At 38.9% G+C, this 18,884-nt stretch overlaps 1 protein-coding gene across 6 annotated transcripts in view; it reads right to left on the reverse strand.

The window, feature by feature from the left end:
- Nucleotides 1–608: 608 nt before the first annotated feature.
- The window catches only part of LTBP1 (latent transforming growth factor beta binding protein 1), a 196,196-nt gene continuing 177,920 nt past the window's right edge, over nucleotides 609–18,884 (reverse strand). For 2 of the 6 annotated variants that reach the window (XM_069852455.1, XM_069852456.1), the window contains exons 26-29: nucleotides 16,748–16,918; nucleotides 6,786–6,908; nucleotides 4,067–4,216; nucleotides 632–2,800 (exon numbers count right to left, since the gene is read on the reverse strand). In XM_069852455.1, the coding sequence (XP_069708556.1) occupies nucleotides 2,631–2,800; nucleotides 4,067–4,216; nucleotides 6,786–6,908; nucleotides 16,748–16,918 (614 nt within the window). In that variant the 3' untranslated portion in view covers nucleotides 632–2,630. Of the gene's footprint in view, nucleotides 2,801–4,066; nucleotides 4,217–6,785; nucleotides 6,909–16,747; nucleotides 16,919–18,884 lie in introns of all 6 variants that reach the window. The other 4 variants (XM_069852452.1, XM_069852451.1, XM_069852454.1 and 1 more) reach the window with 4 other exon arrangements.

An 18,884-nucleotide genomic window follows, 5' to 3' on the forward strand; every position in this document is an offset into this window, starting at 1 on the left:
CTGAAATAACACAAAGTAAGGGCTTAAAGTGTATATTGTCTGGGATTGGCAAAGTCCCAGGCTATTCTAAATTTGTTGTTTTAAAACGATGTAATACATCACCAAGAAGCTGATCTTGTGGCTCAGAATTACACATTCAGTGCAGCGTTTGTCCCCAAGCGAAGACTTCTGGGGGTACTGAAGTCTGAGTGTTATTTCCTCAGCTGTCATACTGGGGTACTCCCAGGAAAAGCGGAGACCCAAACTGCCACTTTAACTCCCTTACTGGGGAAGCACTGAAGGAGTGCTGGGTCGTTGAAAATCTGAGGCTGTGGTGCTGACCGCAGTGGCAGCTTTGGGGCCTCTTCCAGAGCTGAACACAGCCAGTGTCTGAAGCAGGAGGAGGCCACTGGCGATGGGAGTCGGGGGAGTGCTGTCTTGTCTATGAATTTGTCATGACAGCTGAAAGCAGACCAGAGCTCATCTTGAATCCAGTGAAAGGTTGTATTCATGACTTTGGTTTTTATTAAGATCAGAGGATTAACCTTAAGCAGGACAACTAAGAGCTCTTTAGTTACGGAATTCCTTAGTAAGACCAGACCTTCCTTCCTTCCTCCTTAACCACAGCATGTAAGCAAGAATTAATTATTATTTATTTCTGTAATTATACACCAGCAGTAGTGTTTGCAGGCCACCTCTTTTGACCGAGAGGAGTGACTTGCCCTCCACCCCTCTTCAGCTTAACTCTGGAAAAATCAAGGCAGATGGGCACATTGCAAAGAGTCTCTTCTTTAAAGATCAACCCCCCCCCCGCCCCAGTTTTACTCAGGAAGTTTTCTTGCATTTTAAGATACCATCCGATCTTAAGCATACACTATCTTCACTAGTCCTAGTGTCAAATTCCAGCAGATGGAGAGAAGGGGCCCTGGGAAGGACAGTTGCTCCTGCACGTTAACAGGCACATGAACTTTAATGAGATTGACTGAGTGTGCAGTACTGAAAGGAATAAAACTCAGGATATTTTTGGTTCAGTGGCTGACCTAAATATTGGAAAAAGAAGTTTGATTCAGAACCAAGTGAAATATTTCTTTCTTTTTTTTTGGTGAAATGAGAAATAAAAATCTAATTCTCAGACAATCAGACCAAATTTGACCCACTTTTTAAAGCTGCATGTTATCCTTTTCCTTTTAATGCAGGGCAGGTCTAAAAGACACAGCAAAAATATTGCATTTGGAAAATATCAAAAGGACCCTGTTTTGGGATTTCCAAAGCAAACTCTCTTCGCTCTGGAGAAGGTCAAAGTGAAACGTCAGTCAGTCTCCTCATCTCCTTCTCTCCTTCTTCTGAAAAACAGAGCTGATGGGAAGGTACAGTCCATCAAGAAAAGGAAATTCTCCCCCTTCTCTCCAGTATTTCTTAAAACTAGGCCATTATACTGAAGAGCCTTATTTGTAGATTTAGTGGGAAATATGCCTAAACCAGAAAAGAAAAAAATTCCATGGGAATCAGCTTCCAAGTCAAACAGTTTCTGTAGGTCTGTGTTTGAAATCTTCCCTCTGGAAGTCTAACTTCAGGCATGAACTAATTCAGATTCTGGTCTTATTAAAACAGCATGAGAAGGAAAAACCAGCCAGCCAGCTCTCTCTAACTATTGTAATGTAAATTAATTCTAGCACTGTAAACACCTGAGGGCTTGATTCTTGTAACATAAAACCACCAATAAAAGAAAAAAGAATGCCTACAATTAGTAAACAGCTTTTTTTTTTTTTCTAAAAAAAAAGGTGATTTTATTGAGGTTTAATATACAGCTTTAATATGTTAGGGTAATCATACAAGATCTCTCTTGTGTTCAATTTACATATTACAATACAGACATGAGCTCAAATCTTTTGTTTTAATGTACAAAAGTAATCCAATATTGTCCACTAGCAGCTTTGAACTTGGCAAGAAAGGTTCTAAAAACTTTAAGTGCAGTAACAACCATACAGAATACAAAATGAATATAAGGACTTTTCGCCAAGGTATATAAACATTTGAAAAAAATGGTGCCTGCTCCACAGGGCAGACAATTAGCAAATTAAAAAAAAAAGTCACTGACCAATGTTCCAGAGAAGGAGGAGCATTACCCTGTGTAACAGTTCTTACAAAATGGTCTAAGACTATCTGTATCATAGAATTTGTACTGATCAGAAAGAAGATCTGTAAAGAAACAGTAGGCAAGGAACTGAACAATCAAAAACTGACATAGTAATATAAAATATTTCCATCACTATTTAAATGCCAAATTAATCAAGCAATAGTAAAAACAAACAAACAAACAAACAAAAAACTAAAAACAAAATCCAAAAAACCAAAGCTCCTCTGTTTAAAATAAGAGCACTGTTTTTGCTTATTTTCAAAGATACATTTTTTCTTATGAACACACTATATACTTGATTGTTTCTTTCATACAGAGTAATGTGTCCATTTGGTCTGTCACTTCAGTGAAGCTGATTTACAATCAGCCCATCGTGTCTCACCTTTGACACACTTTAATGCTTTTCTCCCCTTACGTTTGCTACTCCGGTGCCTTCTCTTCACAAGTTAAATACTTTTCTTCCTTTTCTTTATACAGTGCAGAGTATATGGGCTTAGGATATGGAGGTTTTCCTCTACTCCAGTTCACTGTCTAGTTCTGAGTTCAGAGGTGTGCAGTAGTTTGGCTTGTCCGAAGGGACGTACCCCGGGAGACACAAACACTTGTATGAACCTTCGGTGTTAATGCATTTGGCATTCTTGCAGAGAGACATCCTGTTGTTCAGCTCATTGCACTCATTCACATCTGCAAAAAGGGGACATCAAAATGCATGCGCTTAAGTCTGGTGTGTAGGTAGAGCTCATTTATTTCCAGCACTGTCAGGAGTATAATATGCTGTATGAATACACTGAGAATTATATTTTCAGTTCAGATCAGGCAGAATTAGGCTGGGTCAAAAGCTATAACAGATGAGTATTTTATTGGGAAGAGATGGACGTTATCATAGGAAATTAATATTGTACCAAATGGCCTTAAATTGTTAGATCACCAACTCTAAATTCAGCCTAAGCTGCAAACAACAACAAAAAAATAATATCCAATTACAGGTTCTTATCTGATAACTGAAAAGTGGCTTAGAAGAAAGAAGCTCCAAATTCTTGGTAGAATATCTGTATTTTAAAAAATCAAATGATTTAGGAGCTGTTGGTGTTGTCAACAAAATAGTTGTGAGCAGCAAACTACCTGCACTTGTGCAGCACTGGCCTGAAATACACAGGAGCTACATCTTTTCTCTCTAAGGAGGCCAGCTTGTCATGAAGTCCTAAAGATTACAAGGCATGCAAGCAGCTCATCAGGATACAGCTGGGAGACCTCAGCTGTGGGTGACAAAGCACAATGCTAAAGCAAGGCCAGTAGAGACCTTAAACTGAAATACCCATACACAGGTTCTACTAGGCTTCTACCCTGAAGGATGTTGGTTTCCTTAATCTTCTCACTGACTTTTGCCATTCGCAGGTTTTGTTGTTTTAATTGAAGACGTAGTCACTAGATGTCCTAGTTGGCAGTTGTGCAGACTTACTACTTTGAGAGTGAGAGGAATAGTCTGGTCTGCTGATGGTTGAAATCAGTGAGAATGAGGAGCCAAGCCACACTAAGCAGTTATCAGAACATTTAGGTGATTCAACCACTCTAAAAATCTGCTCTTAAAATTACTCTTCTAGTCTGGATCCAGTTCCATCCTCTTAGCTCACTAAATAATTTGAAAACATTTTTCTATATAATAGTGTTACATTATTGATGTAAGTTTAAACTTTATTGCACAAATGTGTGTCTGCTCATTTCTAGGCCCTTAACTGAATGCAGCTGTAATGACCAAAGTTAACTGAAGAACACCAACATAGTTATTTCTGTAACACAATTTACCACCTTTTGCAGAAAATCAAAGTTGGCATCTTTAATACAATTCAGGTGACCATCTCTAACCCCTTTGTTCCAGACCCTCCTTAGGTCAAGTGACTGAGTAAACTGGCAGCCTAACAGAAGAACATGAAGTCATAACGCTGTTCTCACCAACACAAGTCATTTTGGCCATGTCCAGGTGGTACCCATCAAAGCAGTCACAGGTGTAGCCTTCCTGGACTCTTACACATCGACCATTTTCACATCCGTTCAGAATACCACATTCCTCTGCTTGTAACTCCTCAAAGCTGTTCAGAAAACCTGGGTGGAGAAAGAATTGCAAACAAGTTACAGAGCTGTTGAATCAGAATACCCAAATGTGTAGTAAGAGTCTGAAATTCTCTCAGAAGTTTATTGGAATGTGACTTGACTTTGCAGAAAATAGGACGGCCTTACCAGATCTGCACCATCTGGAGTTTTAAATGCACTAGAAAAGTGCTGCGATGTGTTTCAAGATGAAAATCAAATAACTTTGTGACCTCTCAAGTTTTTAAGTTTGTTTTAAAAATCTGTGACTTTTTTTTTTGTAAAGGAAACTGTAATTTGACAATATTTTTTTTAAAGGATAAATCAGTGTTTTCTAAATAGCAGCTTTTATTTCAGTTATTATGTTTGTCAACCTTTATGGAAACAAAGGTAAAAAGTGGCAGAGCCGTTTGAGGTAAAAGTTCCTTAAAACACTATTCTAGAAAAACAAGTGTGTGTGTGTGTAGGGGGGAAGAGATGACTTCTGATTTATCTGGAAGAAAACGTACTAAGAAAATCAATCTCAACTGCCTTAAGGAACGTAAGAAGAAATCACAGACTGCTTTCCTATTGTGGGTTTGGTTAACAACCCTTTGGCTTGTACTTCGGGTACTGGTGCTAGTACAAATACCTATAAGTACCAGTTGCTCCTTGTCATAATGCTAGATGATGAGCAGTCAAATCTAAGGGGTTGTCTCTGCCCTCACTGCTTTGTACAATGCCTGTTGGGCTCCCTGCCTTAGGGCCTTTCTGACTGTTGTGCTTTCATGTATAAGGAAGGAGTTATATTCAAGAAAGTATTTGACATTTTCACAAGTTTGGAGATTCTCTCCAGGACTGAATTGCTCATGTTAGCCCTGCACGAGGTTTTAAACTTTCTATGCATGGAGCAGTGAGGTATCAGGACTGCAGATGGCAGCCCATTGCATCAGAAAGAATTTTGAGGAAAAAGTCAAGAGTATTTGGGAGTCATAGCTTTATCCGCATAATGAATATATATGGCATAGAAAAGGAGAGGTAATTGGAGCCAGAGTGGAATATATCTCCCTAGCTGCTCCATAACTAATATAATTAATACAGGGACCCCACAAACAAACTATTGTTTTATCTAAAATCTGTTTACTGATTTATATTGTTGCAACAGTTGTGATACAAAGACTTCCAACACTACTTAGTAATATGAATTTCTCCTTTTCCTGTGGCAACTGTATCTGTCAGGGAATATCCCTCCAATTAGGACAGAGTCTTACAGTAGTGTTTTGAGGATTCTTGTGCATTTGCTTGCCACTGCATCTGATCCAGTGATAGGATGGAAGCAAGAGACATGAACTCTTAAGCCTCTGTCCCTAAGACAGTGGACTCAAAACTGTTTTAAAGCATTTATTGATCAGTGCTTATAACTTGCGAAGTGCTTCTTTCCCACTCAGTATTTTGTTCATCACACTAGTTACTCCGTCACCTTTCTGGGCTTTTCACTGTGTTTGGTACTTATCATCTGTGTGACATTTCAAACAAACATCAACACTAATTTATTGTTTAATTCAAATCATCTGGAAAGAAAGAAATGAAACATTTTACAATTCTGTGCAGAGCTATAAGGTCATTTAGATGCCAAACAGAAATGAACTCATCTGATTTGTGTAGTTCTGTAGAGATGTATACTATGAAGTGCAATGTACGCGAGAAATGCCTATCACCCTTCTACAGTGTGCTGCAATCCTCTTGTCCCGTTGTGACCTGTCACTGTTACTTTAAAAATAACTCCTTGTATGGGACACTTTGATAAAGAGCATAGTGGCAACTTGTAGGCTATATGTACAGAACAGGGAAGTTACCAGTTCCTCCAGATACCTCCACTTTTCTTCTGTAAAACTGTGACGAAATATGCTGAACATTACAGGGTGGTTGATTTTGAGAAAGATGCTGACAGCTGTAAGCACTCCTCCCACAAGTCTTAACAGTGAGCTGGGACAGACTCGTAAAGAACCTTGATATTCCTGAAGTTCAACTGAGATGCTGTTTACAATCCCTCACACCCTGCCTGGCAGGCCATTCCATCTATCCTGAAGGCTATATGCATGCATCCTCTCTGATCACACTGTGCTGTACATTTTTTTCTGTTGAGCTAGAATGACTTGCTTGCTGTCCATTTTCCTCACACAAATTCTGCTGGAAAATAAAAGAAAGCTGGTGTGAAGGGACTTTTTTTTTAATCTTAAACCAAATGCACTCTGAGGAAATCTGTCCCATGCTCCAAAGGAAAACGAATTTGTGAGAAAGAAAACTGGCAATCCCTTTGACCTTTGGCTGTAAATCTGTTGGTAAATACAAATTTAGTACACTTGGAACAAACTATTTCACTATATTAAAAATCAATATTGTGCTCTGATCTCAACCGGGCTCTTAATACAATACTGGCTCTTGAACCAGAACACCTGAGAAAGCTGGTGTCACAGGAATAACTGAAACATAAATAGGCCACACTACGAAGAAGCAAACAGAAGAATGAAGCCAGCTATAGGGGAAATAATCCAAGTTAAAACTCTCATTTCAAGTGTTTTACATATCAGAGAAATTTGCTTACGGTCTTCAACAAAGTATGGATTGGTTTCTGGAGTGTAGTGCTCCTCGAAGTCAACCAAAGCATCTTGTCCATATGGCTGTCGAGATCCTGGAACAGGAATGTTGCACAGCTGGGCATAATCCTCTGAGGGGAGAAAGAAAGTAGGATATGAAACTAATCATATTTGTTACACAGGCTGCATTACGTTAGTCCCAGTGAGCTGTGGTTCATGTTAGCTAGAAATAAACTTATCTTCCTAGAAACACCATAAATCTGCAATTTCCAGAAAGCATTCTCCCTTCAAGATGAATGTCGTTAAAATGTTAATGAGCCAAATACAGACTATTAAGTCATAACAAGGATAACACCAGGGACAGATTTGAGTAAATAACTGTACAAAAAGTTATGGGTGAGGTTCTTCTGGCCTGCACCGGCAGGAAGAGCAGAGGGATGCAGTGTATCCTGCTGCCAGTGCACCCCTCTCCAGGACTAGCTATGGTTACACTTGTCATTCTGGTGGAACAAAGGCTATAGGAGACCATCGTGGCTGCTAGCAGAAGCCACCCCAAAGGAAGCAAAACTGGAGCAGGTGGGACCATATTTCTGGCACTGTCAGCCAACCTGCAAAAATCACACAATGAAAAGATCCTTCTAAAATAGCACACACCCACCTACAAACAAAGGAGAAATAGCTGTACTCTGATTTTCTGCCCCTCTCCAACAGTGAGGCTACACAAGTTGAAGCAGACTCTTCATTTTACATGTTAGAGTCCATCTCTGGAATGCCGATGCAGAATTTGATTTTTTAATTTGATTTTTTGTGTCATCTCTGTTTCTATTACCATTTACTAATATATATATGAGATAATTTATTTGAAAATAGAAATGTTTTTAAAATCCAGCAATCCAGGTGCTCCTGTGCTGTTGCTACAGACTATTTAGCATTTATTTCTGTGAAGACTGCCTGATGTTCTGAGAATCAGGCAGAGTAAGAATGGGAAAGAAAACCACCAAAAGAGAGAGAGGAAAAAAAGCCCTAAGCAGATACAAAATCCAAGAACTGCAGATGCTTACAGAGCCAGAAACCTCATGCTGTGTAGAACTGTCCCAGACAGCAAATAGTTGGATAAATCTAGACTGCCTTTAGACAGTGCAGAGCACAGCCCTGCTTGCTGCCCAGCACTGTGATTTTATTTTCACAGGTAGTATTCTCCTGCACCTGGAACAGTTTAATTTTGTTCTGAAAACAACAAAATGTTCAAAAAGTCTGTTTGAATCCTGTGGTCTACAACTTGGTTCTTTGAAAGCATAGGACTGCACAGAACAGGCAAAAATTGTCAGTCCACATCCAGAACTGTCACAGCTGCCAGTCTGAGCCTGCAGAATGAACTCCTCAGAGAACTTAGAAATTGCAAATCATGTCACCTTCTGCTTCGATGTAAGGTGATTTCCTCCAATGTGCACCCTCCAGAATATACTTGTACATAGTAATAATTAAATTCAAGCAACCTTCTCCCAGGTGAAAAAGTGCACTGCGCATGAGAGACATCCCATGGCACATGAAACAAAGCCAGCATGAGAAAATAAACAGTATATAGCATGTTACTTACATCCCTTAATGCACAGCTTCCCAGTGAGATACTGTGATAGCAAGCATAGTTTTAAGAGCTGCCATAGGACCAGAAACACCATATTCTTCCTTCCCCACATCTAACCCCAGATAACACCCATGTGCAGGGACAGCCAGTTTATCACCTCAGTCTGACTTCTCCAGTGTTTTGTGTTGAGCTACTCATTATGCCCAAGGGCTTTGATACATACACAAAGAAAAGCTGGGCAGAAGTGTGAAAGCGCTTTCTCACAGACGTACACAAATGTTCTTGGCAAATGAAATCTATGCTCTACTGCAAAACACTAATTCATCTGGCCTGTGTGGAAGAAATCGCCACACAAAAACAGCCAGTGAGCAGCAGTGGGACAAGGCAAGCAGGTCTGAGGGATGACTACTTCTTCCACATGAATGCGACCTGAAAAAAAACCTTGAAGTTTGTGCAATACTATTTGATATTGCAAGGTTGCCAATGCAAACTTGTTTATTCTCAAAAGAATAAAGAAATGTTGACAAGAGAAACTTGTTTCCTGCCACACTGGTCCTTCATCAGTCCAGTTCTAGATATCTGCAATTTTAGGACTTATAAGTAAAATCCTGGCTACAAAACTATGAACAGCTGTGGTAGGGCATGCTGTAAACCTGGTATTTGTTACAAGGAGTTGTAACCATATCAAAGTCTTCTGTGAGGCTATAAATACAACAGTAATAATCTACTAAATTCTTGAATTATGCTTAGTTAATCATTTGTTAATACACTCTAATATTTTAATAACATACATTATTTGTTTATAGAGTTTTAATACAAAAGCTGACAGAGCATTTAAATAGCTGTAAGTCACTTTGGAATGTATATGCCTATTCTCTCTCTATGTAATTTATACAATTGTTTTGTTACATACTGTGATGATTTGGAATTACCTATAATACCCTCTTAATTCTGTATGTTCCACTTAGTTGTCCAAGTACTGTAGACTTTTAACTACCCCTGAATGACAAAAACATTTTAGTTGTCACAGAAATTAATATTCACTTTCAAAATAACCTTCCATGAAAATTAAAATAAAAAAAAATCTGTAATTCACAAACAATGATAAAACCTTTTTTTATATGGATTTATTTCCTCTGCTTGCTCATATCCTGGCTGTGATCAGGCACAATACAACTGAAGTTCAAGAGGAAAAAAGACATATTTTTAATATAATTTTGTCTACATTGTTCCATGTGTTTCGAAGTTTTTCTCATAACTTGCAAATGAAGCATTAAGACAGCTTTTTGTACAACTTAGGACAGCTGTTCTAAAAGGAAGCTAAGGTATGGTTCCAAAATGTAAAGGATATTTTTAAGTCATACGTGTACAACTAAAACAAGTGTGTTAGGGGATTACAGCTAGACGTACATGCATACCGGCACAGAAGTTTGCTGTAATGGTGAAAGCTAGACTGACAGAGACGATGCAACATGAACTAGATGGACTGACTGGCTTTTTGGTGCTTGTTCACACAAGTGCAGCTGTGCAAATATGCATCGGATTTGCATATACAATTGTAACTGCGCAATCCTAAATTCTCTAGTCAGAAAAGCTATTCCATATTTCATGTTTTTAAAACAAAATATTATACAAAAAAGTTTTTCCTGACACAACCATGAAACAACTGAACCACAGACAATCCCAGGTTCTGCCCGCAAAGCAAACTTTATTCCTATTCCAGCTCTTCAGAACAGTCACCATCACACATAGAGAAAAGGAGCCAAACCTATCAACACCAAGGCAGTTCCTTCAAATTATTTAGGAATGCAACAGTTTCATCATGGAAGAAATCACTGGAGAGAAGAACAAAGCCAAGAAAGCATTTATTACATGCAATACATGTCCCTTCCCGATCAGAGGTCCTGGACATCAGTCTGAATCGGTCAAGTTCATGCTCTCTAAGGAGATTGCATCACCTGTGAACCAATGCTGTAGATATTTCTGCTTTACATTTAAATGGTTCTATTTGGTAACTTAGGTGATTTCAGCAACATCTTCCATGAAGAGATGCTAAGGTTTGTGGTGGACAGCATTCATATATATTCTACAGCTCTTGATGCTACAGAAAAAGGGAAGGGTACCAGTCTTAAAAGATTGTTTTCATGAGTTAAGAAAGATATTCATGTTCTCACAAGGAGACAGCCTAAATGAAATCACTGAGGAAAAGCTCACAGTGGGTGTAAAGCTCTTGTTAAAACTGAAGTAACTCCCAATCTGATTATTTCAAAACCTCACAGAATCACAGAATCACCAGGTTGGAAGAGACCCACTGGATCATTGAGTCCAACCATTCCTATCAATCACTAAGCCATGCCCCTCAGCGCCTCATCTACCCATGCCTTAAACACCTCCAAGGAAGGTGACTCAACCACCTCCCTGGGCAGCCTGTGCCAGTGCCCAATGACCCTTTCTGTGAAAAATTTTTTCCTAATGTTCAGCCTAAACCTCCCCTGGCAGAACTTGAGGCCATTCCCTCTCGTCCTGTCCCCTGTCACTTGGGAGAAGAGGCCAGCACCCTACAACCTACAACTTCATCTTTTGTTCCTCAACTGATGATGCTCAAATTTCCTAAAACAAGCCTCTCTCTTCTACTACTCAAGGTAGATTGTTGACACTTGTCGTAAGAGTCAGGTGTTGGTCCTGCCACAAATTTGCAAATGGCTTTCTGACTCCTTGCTGACTCCTATGTACACTTGGAATGTGAAGTTCCCTGAGGAAAACCCTTCCAAGGCTATTCTGCTTGTCTCTTCTAAACTTCAGAAAAAGCACAGAAACCCCTCATCAACAGAAATGAAAGCAGCCAAAAATCTGAACACCTGAGCATATGACTTTGAGTATTCAAAGCCCAGTCACCGCAATAATTTGAGCTCAAAAGGTAATCCTTGGCAGAAAGGAAGGAGGCACAACGCCATCCTAAATGGAAAGACAAACAATGGTCTCCAGAAATTAATCCAGTGCCTTCCTGCTGATCTTTACCATTTGAACAGAAGACAGATGGAAACTCATCCTTTACACACATTGGTTTCCCCTGTGCATCCAGATCTTCATGGGTGACATTTGGCAGAACTTGAAGGAAACCCCATGTTCTCCAAATATGGAAACTCAGCCCAGAACTAACTCATAATGTTCATGAAGCTCCTTGCAACAAAAATGCAATCCAAATACTTTGTTCTGCCAGAAGGGGTAGAATTCAACAACTACAAACAAGCATCTCCAAGGGCCTGCACCCAAATTTGTCATCCAGCATCCCTTTTTAGTCTATGGAAAGACATAACCATTTCTAGGACACCATCTCATCCTAATTCCAGATGTCTGGAACAGGGCAGAGGAATTTAATGCTCAGGGTTCCTTCTTCTCTTTTTCCTGATGGAAGAGGAAACTGGTAGGACCAACACAGATGTGGTTTTCTTTATAAGAAAAAGTGTGTGAAATTGGCCAAGAGAAATCCTACATTACACAGCCCTAGATAATTCATGTTACCCACTACCCTCAGTATTTCCCTAATCTGGACTTTGTAAATGCTAAGGTGGAGATAAGGAGAAACTTCAAATACAACGTATGTGTTCAGCAGTTCTTTATGAGACTCCTAGTCCCACAGAACAGCTGTGACATCTACTGACTGGAGTTCTACCATCATCCTTTCTGCAGATCTTCTGAACATAAAGTGTTTCCATAAAACCCCATAAACTGCTAGAATTTAAAATGCACAACAAAAGAATAAAAGGTGTGTATAGGATTATGCAAATAAGCAGACTGATAAAATGAATGCTGGTGCCCTTTACAGTAGCCTAACAATGTGTTCGTAACCTTATCTCGCTAGTAAGATTACCAACAAATTTGTAGTTATAGATGTAGCGATGTATCCCCACCCACAGAAAATAGTTATTAAAACACCTGTTAAAACTGTGAAGTCCAAGTCCTACCTTACCCCCTTCTCCAGGTGGGCAGCTACAGAGGAAGAAAGCACCCTCCTTAACAGATTAGTGTATCTGTAGTTCAGAGGCATATAGTTCTACCTTCCTAGCATCCGAAGGTGTTACTGAAGCAAAGGTAGTACTGCACAGCAGTAATAAACTCCAAGAAGATAATTTTAAAAAGACAAAAATAGGTAGTCTCCCTAAATTAGACACCGACTCAACTCTCCCTAAATTAGACACCGACTCAACATTTTCTAGCTGTTACTTCTACCTCCTCCCTTCAAATTTCCTGCATCCTGAAACAATGCCCCTTGTCTAAAATCCACTCCAGTCCTGTAAGAGTTTCACAGGAGCTTCTGGAAGCTCAGCAGGTTCACAATTGAGGTGCTACATGTTCAGGTTAGCAAGAGGTGTATATGGCCTTATTCTAGATTTTTTCAGTCTTGACCAGTTGCTGTGTTCTCTGGCATGGATGCTTTGATCCTGCTGTTAAACCCATTGGTATCTGTCCTGCTGCCAGTTACTAGAGCACAGACTCTGGATGGAGACAGTTGGGTCTCTGGGCACTAACAGTAAATTGAGCCAGGAAGCAGAACTTCTGAAGTCAGGTCATACAACAGTTTTTTTTCTTTTTTTTTTAGGGTGATGGTGTGTAATGAAGGAAGGATGTTTTACTTTTGTTATCTAAACCAAAAATATCCAATTTTCTAATTTTTCTTAATTGGTCAGGTATTACAGATTACAAATAACGGACCTTAAATAACAGAGCTTTCTTAAGGATAATTGCTAAAAATTCTTTAGGCAAGTACAGCCTAACACCACAATAAGACCATTGAGGATACATTTCAGTAGTTAACATTTTGGTATTGAAAGCAATCTGAGAAAGGCTTTATCTGTAATATCATGATACCATAAGACCATGTTAGAACCAATGTAATTGAAAACAATCTGTCTTCGTTTCCTTCATTTAAAGTCAAGAAGGCCTGCCCCACAAAATTTCTTGTACAAGTAAGATGTACTCAATCATATTGCTACAGTTCACATTTGCACTATTTGGACCAGGAGTTTGAACTAGTATTTTGAATTTGTTCCTTGATGTTGTCATCAAACTACTTTTCAGTCTTACTGTTGTTAAGATGCTGCTGTTCAGTCACAGGATTTCAAAAGGTGCTACTCATTTTTGTCTCAGGCTCTGAATATTTAGTCTTATTTTCAGTAGGGGTTGTTAGTTTGATCAAGAACACACCAGTAGTTTCAAGAAATTTTAGCAACTACATTAATTCTGTTTTCATGCTGATGAAAAGCTGGATTTCTTTTTCATTTATATGGATCAGTTGTTACAGAAGTTCCCTATCTTGCCACTGCTTTTATGCTCAACATTTAAATCTTGTAATGAAAATGAAGTACTTTAAAAATAATCTGGGACACAAAAGTTAGAAGTTATTTTTTATTAAAGTTGGAATTTACTTAAGGAACTTGCAAATATATCACTTATGGTGGTAGTTCTGTACTTCCTTCTTTCTAAGTGCAGCATCTAGATCCTTGAATACAAGGGGAGTATAAATAAGGTAAAAGGAAACCACTGATAAGTGAATGATCTGCTCTATCATCTAACCCATTTGATGGTGGAAGTCAGTGATGGTAACTCTTTTCACATCCCTAGTCCTCTTTAACATGTGTTACAAATCTTCAGAATACCCCTAACTCAGGAAACAGGCAAATACCTTCAGTAGTAAATCTGGCCGACACAATACACAAGAATTTAAAAGTGGAGGAATTCCAGGTTCCCCAGCCAGGGCTTGAACCTGTGACCCGCTGGCCCAGAGGTGTGAAAGCACTCTCTCGAGCCAATGATGTCACTTTAAGTGCTGCAAACTGAAGACATGTCAAATGAATCATTTATTCAGTTCAGTCAGCTTTAAATTTTCTTGGTAAATGTTCATGAAAAGGGAAAAAGGCTTCCAGGTTTCTGTGTGTGTGCATGCACATGTGTGCAAGGACACATGAGCATATACCACCTTCAGTAAGAAATGTAAGTCTGTATGTTTGTTCTGAGATAATAAAGATTCAATATCCTTTTAGGTTTTTCAACCAACTATGTTCCAATGTATAAGGATGATTTAAAGTATTTGGGATCAAAGTAAGCCTCATCATTTCAGTTAAAGCAGATACTTTTCAATGTATATTAAACTTCACATAAAAAATATCTTACGTCTAGAAGGAGAAAGTTTTTATGATCCAACATAATGCTCTTCAGCCTTGACTGAGGGTCATCCAACTGATGTTTAGCATGTCATCCATCAGGAACCTTCATGTATTTTTAAAAATTAATTTCCTAGTTGGGAGTTGTACCCCACTGATGTTACAGGATTACTGCTTCAGAATCCTGTGGTCCTAATGATCAAAATCCTTCTAATTTCAAGCCTAAATATGTTTAGACTGAACTTGTTCCAATTTTTTCCTCGCATCAGGATGGGTGTTTAATATAAAAGCATATGGGAAACCTCCATGATTATGCTGTTGTGAAGTCTTACCATTTGCAGCCTTTGCTCTGCATTTAGGTTTGGCTTTTTAAATCTTCACTTGGAAGACAGGTTCTCCATTTCCTGAAGATTTTGGTAGTCCTTCTCTGTTCCTTTGCAGATTTATCCTTCTTTAAAAGTAACTAGATAGAAATCTCCAGAAGCATGTCTTGTGCCTACCTGAACTCTCTCTACTAGGAACAGCTTTCCTTCCTTCTCTCAGGACTGCATGCTTGCATGACACAGATGGGTCACTGTCACCATGTGATGAACTTCGTGCAAAGGAAAACTCCTTTATTCTGCTCTGTCTTTCCACCTGAGGAGCTCCAGGTCACAGCAACAATTCTTGCTATTAGCTATTGCCCTGTATTTATTTTACTATAACTTTTTGTTCCATTGCAATTGTTATTCTAGCAGGTGTAGTAATTCAGTGCCTGGGTGTGTCCTCTTATAAGATTTATTCTGACAAAGACATTTCAGAGATTTCCATATCTTATAAATCAAGTTGCTGTCATGTCTTGTTTTTCTTCTTTAGTCTTTTTCTGGGGTAAGCATCAGCCAGCAGTTACTCCAGCCAACATCATCAAAATCAGGCACTTTTTTCAACTGTTGCACTTCCAAAGCAAACGCGAACAAGTAAAGATATATAAGAAGAGGTTCAGGGATCTTGCAAGTAAATTATAAAAACATAAAGCTCAAGCAGACACAAAAAAACTGCATTAATGCCTCACTGAACTGTCTATGTAGTTTTAACTTCTGAGTTCTTGCTACAAGTAGAGCATATAATGCTTTGGCCACAACATTATAGTTAGAGTAGCACAAGCCCAACTGAAAATCTAGGTATGATCAGAGTAAAATGCTTTACTAGTGCAGCATGATATTCCTACATGGAAAATCATATTACTGAAAGAAACATTTGTTGTAAGAAAGCTACATCCAATCTAGACCTTGGAGTAGTTTATATAGGGGAAGAAATTAGTATGGTACCAGACTTTATATACCAGGCCTGCTAAAGATACTGACATACCCCAGGCACAGCATGACATGTACCTGTGCTGCTTCCACTGGTCTCTTCTCCAGTTCCCAGTTCCCAGTCCCCAGCAATAAGTCTGTGGGTCAGTGACAACGTTTCTCTCTATATCCATTTAGCTTTTGTAGTCACCACAAGAAGTGTGACTGAAATATCTTGGAACAATGTCTAATTTCTAAACACAAACAAATAAAAATATGACTGCCAGTCCGCTTTCTTTAACATTAAGTTATATTCCCTGGAAATTCTTCCTTATTGGTACTCCTTTTCTCTTATCTATCTTAAATTGCTCATCTCTACATTTCATAATACCTGAGCATACAGTCATATGAAAACAACTCATTCTTTGATAGGCTTAGTGATTCTAAATCACAACTTATCAGATCCTTATCAAATGCACCTAAGAGCAGCCAGCCTGGCAGAATATCACACTGAAAAATGCATCTGAATATATAACACCAGCAGGCAAAATCCCAAACAGTTTTGTAATCTGCTTAGTATCATGAGTGTGTGCGCACATGAACTTCATCTGATTTTTCACAGATGGTTTTTAATTTGTCATTCACGTTAAGGAACTCTGCTACCTTCAAAATGCCCTCCTGTTTCCACCAAGGTTCTACATTGCTAATCACTGATAGTTCCACCTGAAGGAAATGGGTCTTGTAATTGACAAAACATAAAAGCAGCTCCATTTAAAAAATCTAGACTGTAATGATTTCCCCTTAATTAATAAGAAAAATTTCCATTAGTTCTTGAAGGGTTAGGGTGCTTTTTTGTTCTTTCTCATATTATTAGCCCAAGCATAAACGCAAGGGATTAAATTGATTCAGTATTTCAGATTTCATTCCAAGAACTGATATGTACGTTTGCTTACCTGACTCCTTCATAGGACATAGTGCACACTGCATGCCCCAAGCTTCACCGTACAGGCAACAGCACTCAGTATATGTAGTCTGCTTTCCAACCAGAGGTCGACTACAAACAAAATCATCACTTAGATGCTGCCAGCAAAGATCCTGGTAGACCTCAGTTTCTTCAGTTTGTTCTGATGGAGAAGACAGCATTAGATCACCATTCCAGCACTGTTATTTTAAAAAGATACTCACATAATGCAGAACTTTCAAAACTTAGCTTAGAAAAATAACCTAGTTTTACAGACTTTGCTGAATACAACTTTAAGATGAGAAGTCATGAACATTTTTAAGTACTTGAGGTGGCTCATTTGTTGATATCTCAGCTTTGCAGAAAATTTAATAAAATTAAAAAATAATAAAAAATTTATTAGGGCAATTTAAAAGGACATTGGGTTGGACACCTAAAAAATAAAACTTCCTAAATCAGTAGTCACTGTTGAACACTTAACACTGACTCTTTCCATTGACTCAGCTCTGCTGTCCCTGTTACCAGAACCTGACAAAAACCAGTATGTTAGGGCAGAGGTGGATATTTGTAGCACTCAATCCACAGAATGAATCTTTAAAAGTTGTTATTTTGCTTTTCTTATATTGTTGTTAATGGCATCAGAAAGAACTTCTACAGCTAGGGCAGAGTTGAACAAAAGTTTTACATGGGCTCAACGGGAGACTGGACAAATAGTTGGAAGAGAGTCCCATTAACTAAGCAGACAAACTACATCAGGCTCAGGAAATCCCCTGAGCTGAAAATAGCTGGAGGCTGGGAGAGTGCTGGGGAGGGTGAGATGTGTTATTTATCTGCTCTTCTCATCCCTAATCATCCAGTTAAATCTATTGTTAGAGACGGAATACTGCTGAGAACCGCTGTCACATTCTTAGTAAGATTAACAGAAACATGTACTTTTGTCAAAGCTCGAATATTTCACAGGCATACTAGTTTTGACAAAGATCTCAGTAGGAGCAATTCCTAGTCCTAGCAATCTCTGATCACTGCTGATCGGAGGGAGAGGAACTATAAACTTAATTTTCCACATGGAGTGTAAAAACCTCAGCACAATTGCTTTGTAAAAACATCTGCAAGGCATTTTGTTCCAACGTAGAGTGAAAAATAAGTGTTGTCACAAACCAAGATTCTGTTTTGTCTGTGCACATCCTTCTACTGCATCTTTACATCATGGATAAGTAATGAATTGAAACCTGGATCAAGAGTAAAATGGTAAGTTCTGAAAATGCAATGGTGATTGGCATTTAGATACCTATTCTACAAAGAACTTGCCAGAATGCGCAGTGAAGAGCAATGGTGGGTCTCTGCAACCAAACACAAATTCTGCTGGCAGCAAAGGAACCAGCCTGCCCCTCTCTCCTCTGCTTTAGGGAGGACGTTGCCAGTAGTGATACAAGGGCTGAGTGCTTTGTGCTGGGTGAGAAGATCATTGCTGTGTCAGCCCCACTGTCACATGATGAAAGACCCTTCAGGCCCTTGCATTCTCTCCACATCCTAGATGAACCCAAAGGACAATCCCGTTCTGGGCTTGTTTAACTGAAGATTGAACAATAGAAATGCTGTGGTTCTTTCACAGTTTCAGGCAAGAAGACGGCAACGTTACTCCTCAAAAGTATCAGTCTTACAACCTGGAGTGACTAAAGCAGGCATTCAATCTGTATTCCCATTTTCTTTCACAGAAGCATCTTAGGAAAATTCATCACAAGTTGCAAGGACCAGAGGTCTGGATATATGGCTATACAGAGCCAATATTAATCAAACACATTGTAACATTTCTTTCAAAGATGTGTGTGGCAGAGGAAAAGCTGTTCAGACTGCAAAATGCTCTGGATTTCTGAGACGCTTCTAAGAATCTCATTATATCAAACATTTTTTTCTGACATCAGTGGCTCCTGAAGTTAAAAGAACAAGCAAAAACCTTACGTTAACAGTGATGCTGCAGCCCACAGCTTGAAAATGTTAGCTCAATGTACCCTAAATATTAATCAATTGAAACAGGTACAATTTCAGCTATTTCCTCTTATATCCTGTTATTTTTTGTTTTATTCTTTGCTTTGTTAGAAGCAGTCACTGACTTCATAATGAATCTCCAG

The sequence above is a fragment of the Phaenicophaeus curvirostris genome, chromosome 2, assembly GCF_032191515.1.
Source record: "Phaenicophaeus curvirostris isolate KB17595 chromosome 2, BPBGC_Pcur_1.0, whole genome shotgun sequence".
Taxonomy (NCBI): Eukaryota; Metazoa; Chordata; class Aves; order Cuculiformes; family Cuculidae; genus Phaenicophaeus; species Phaenicophaeus curvirostris.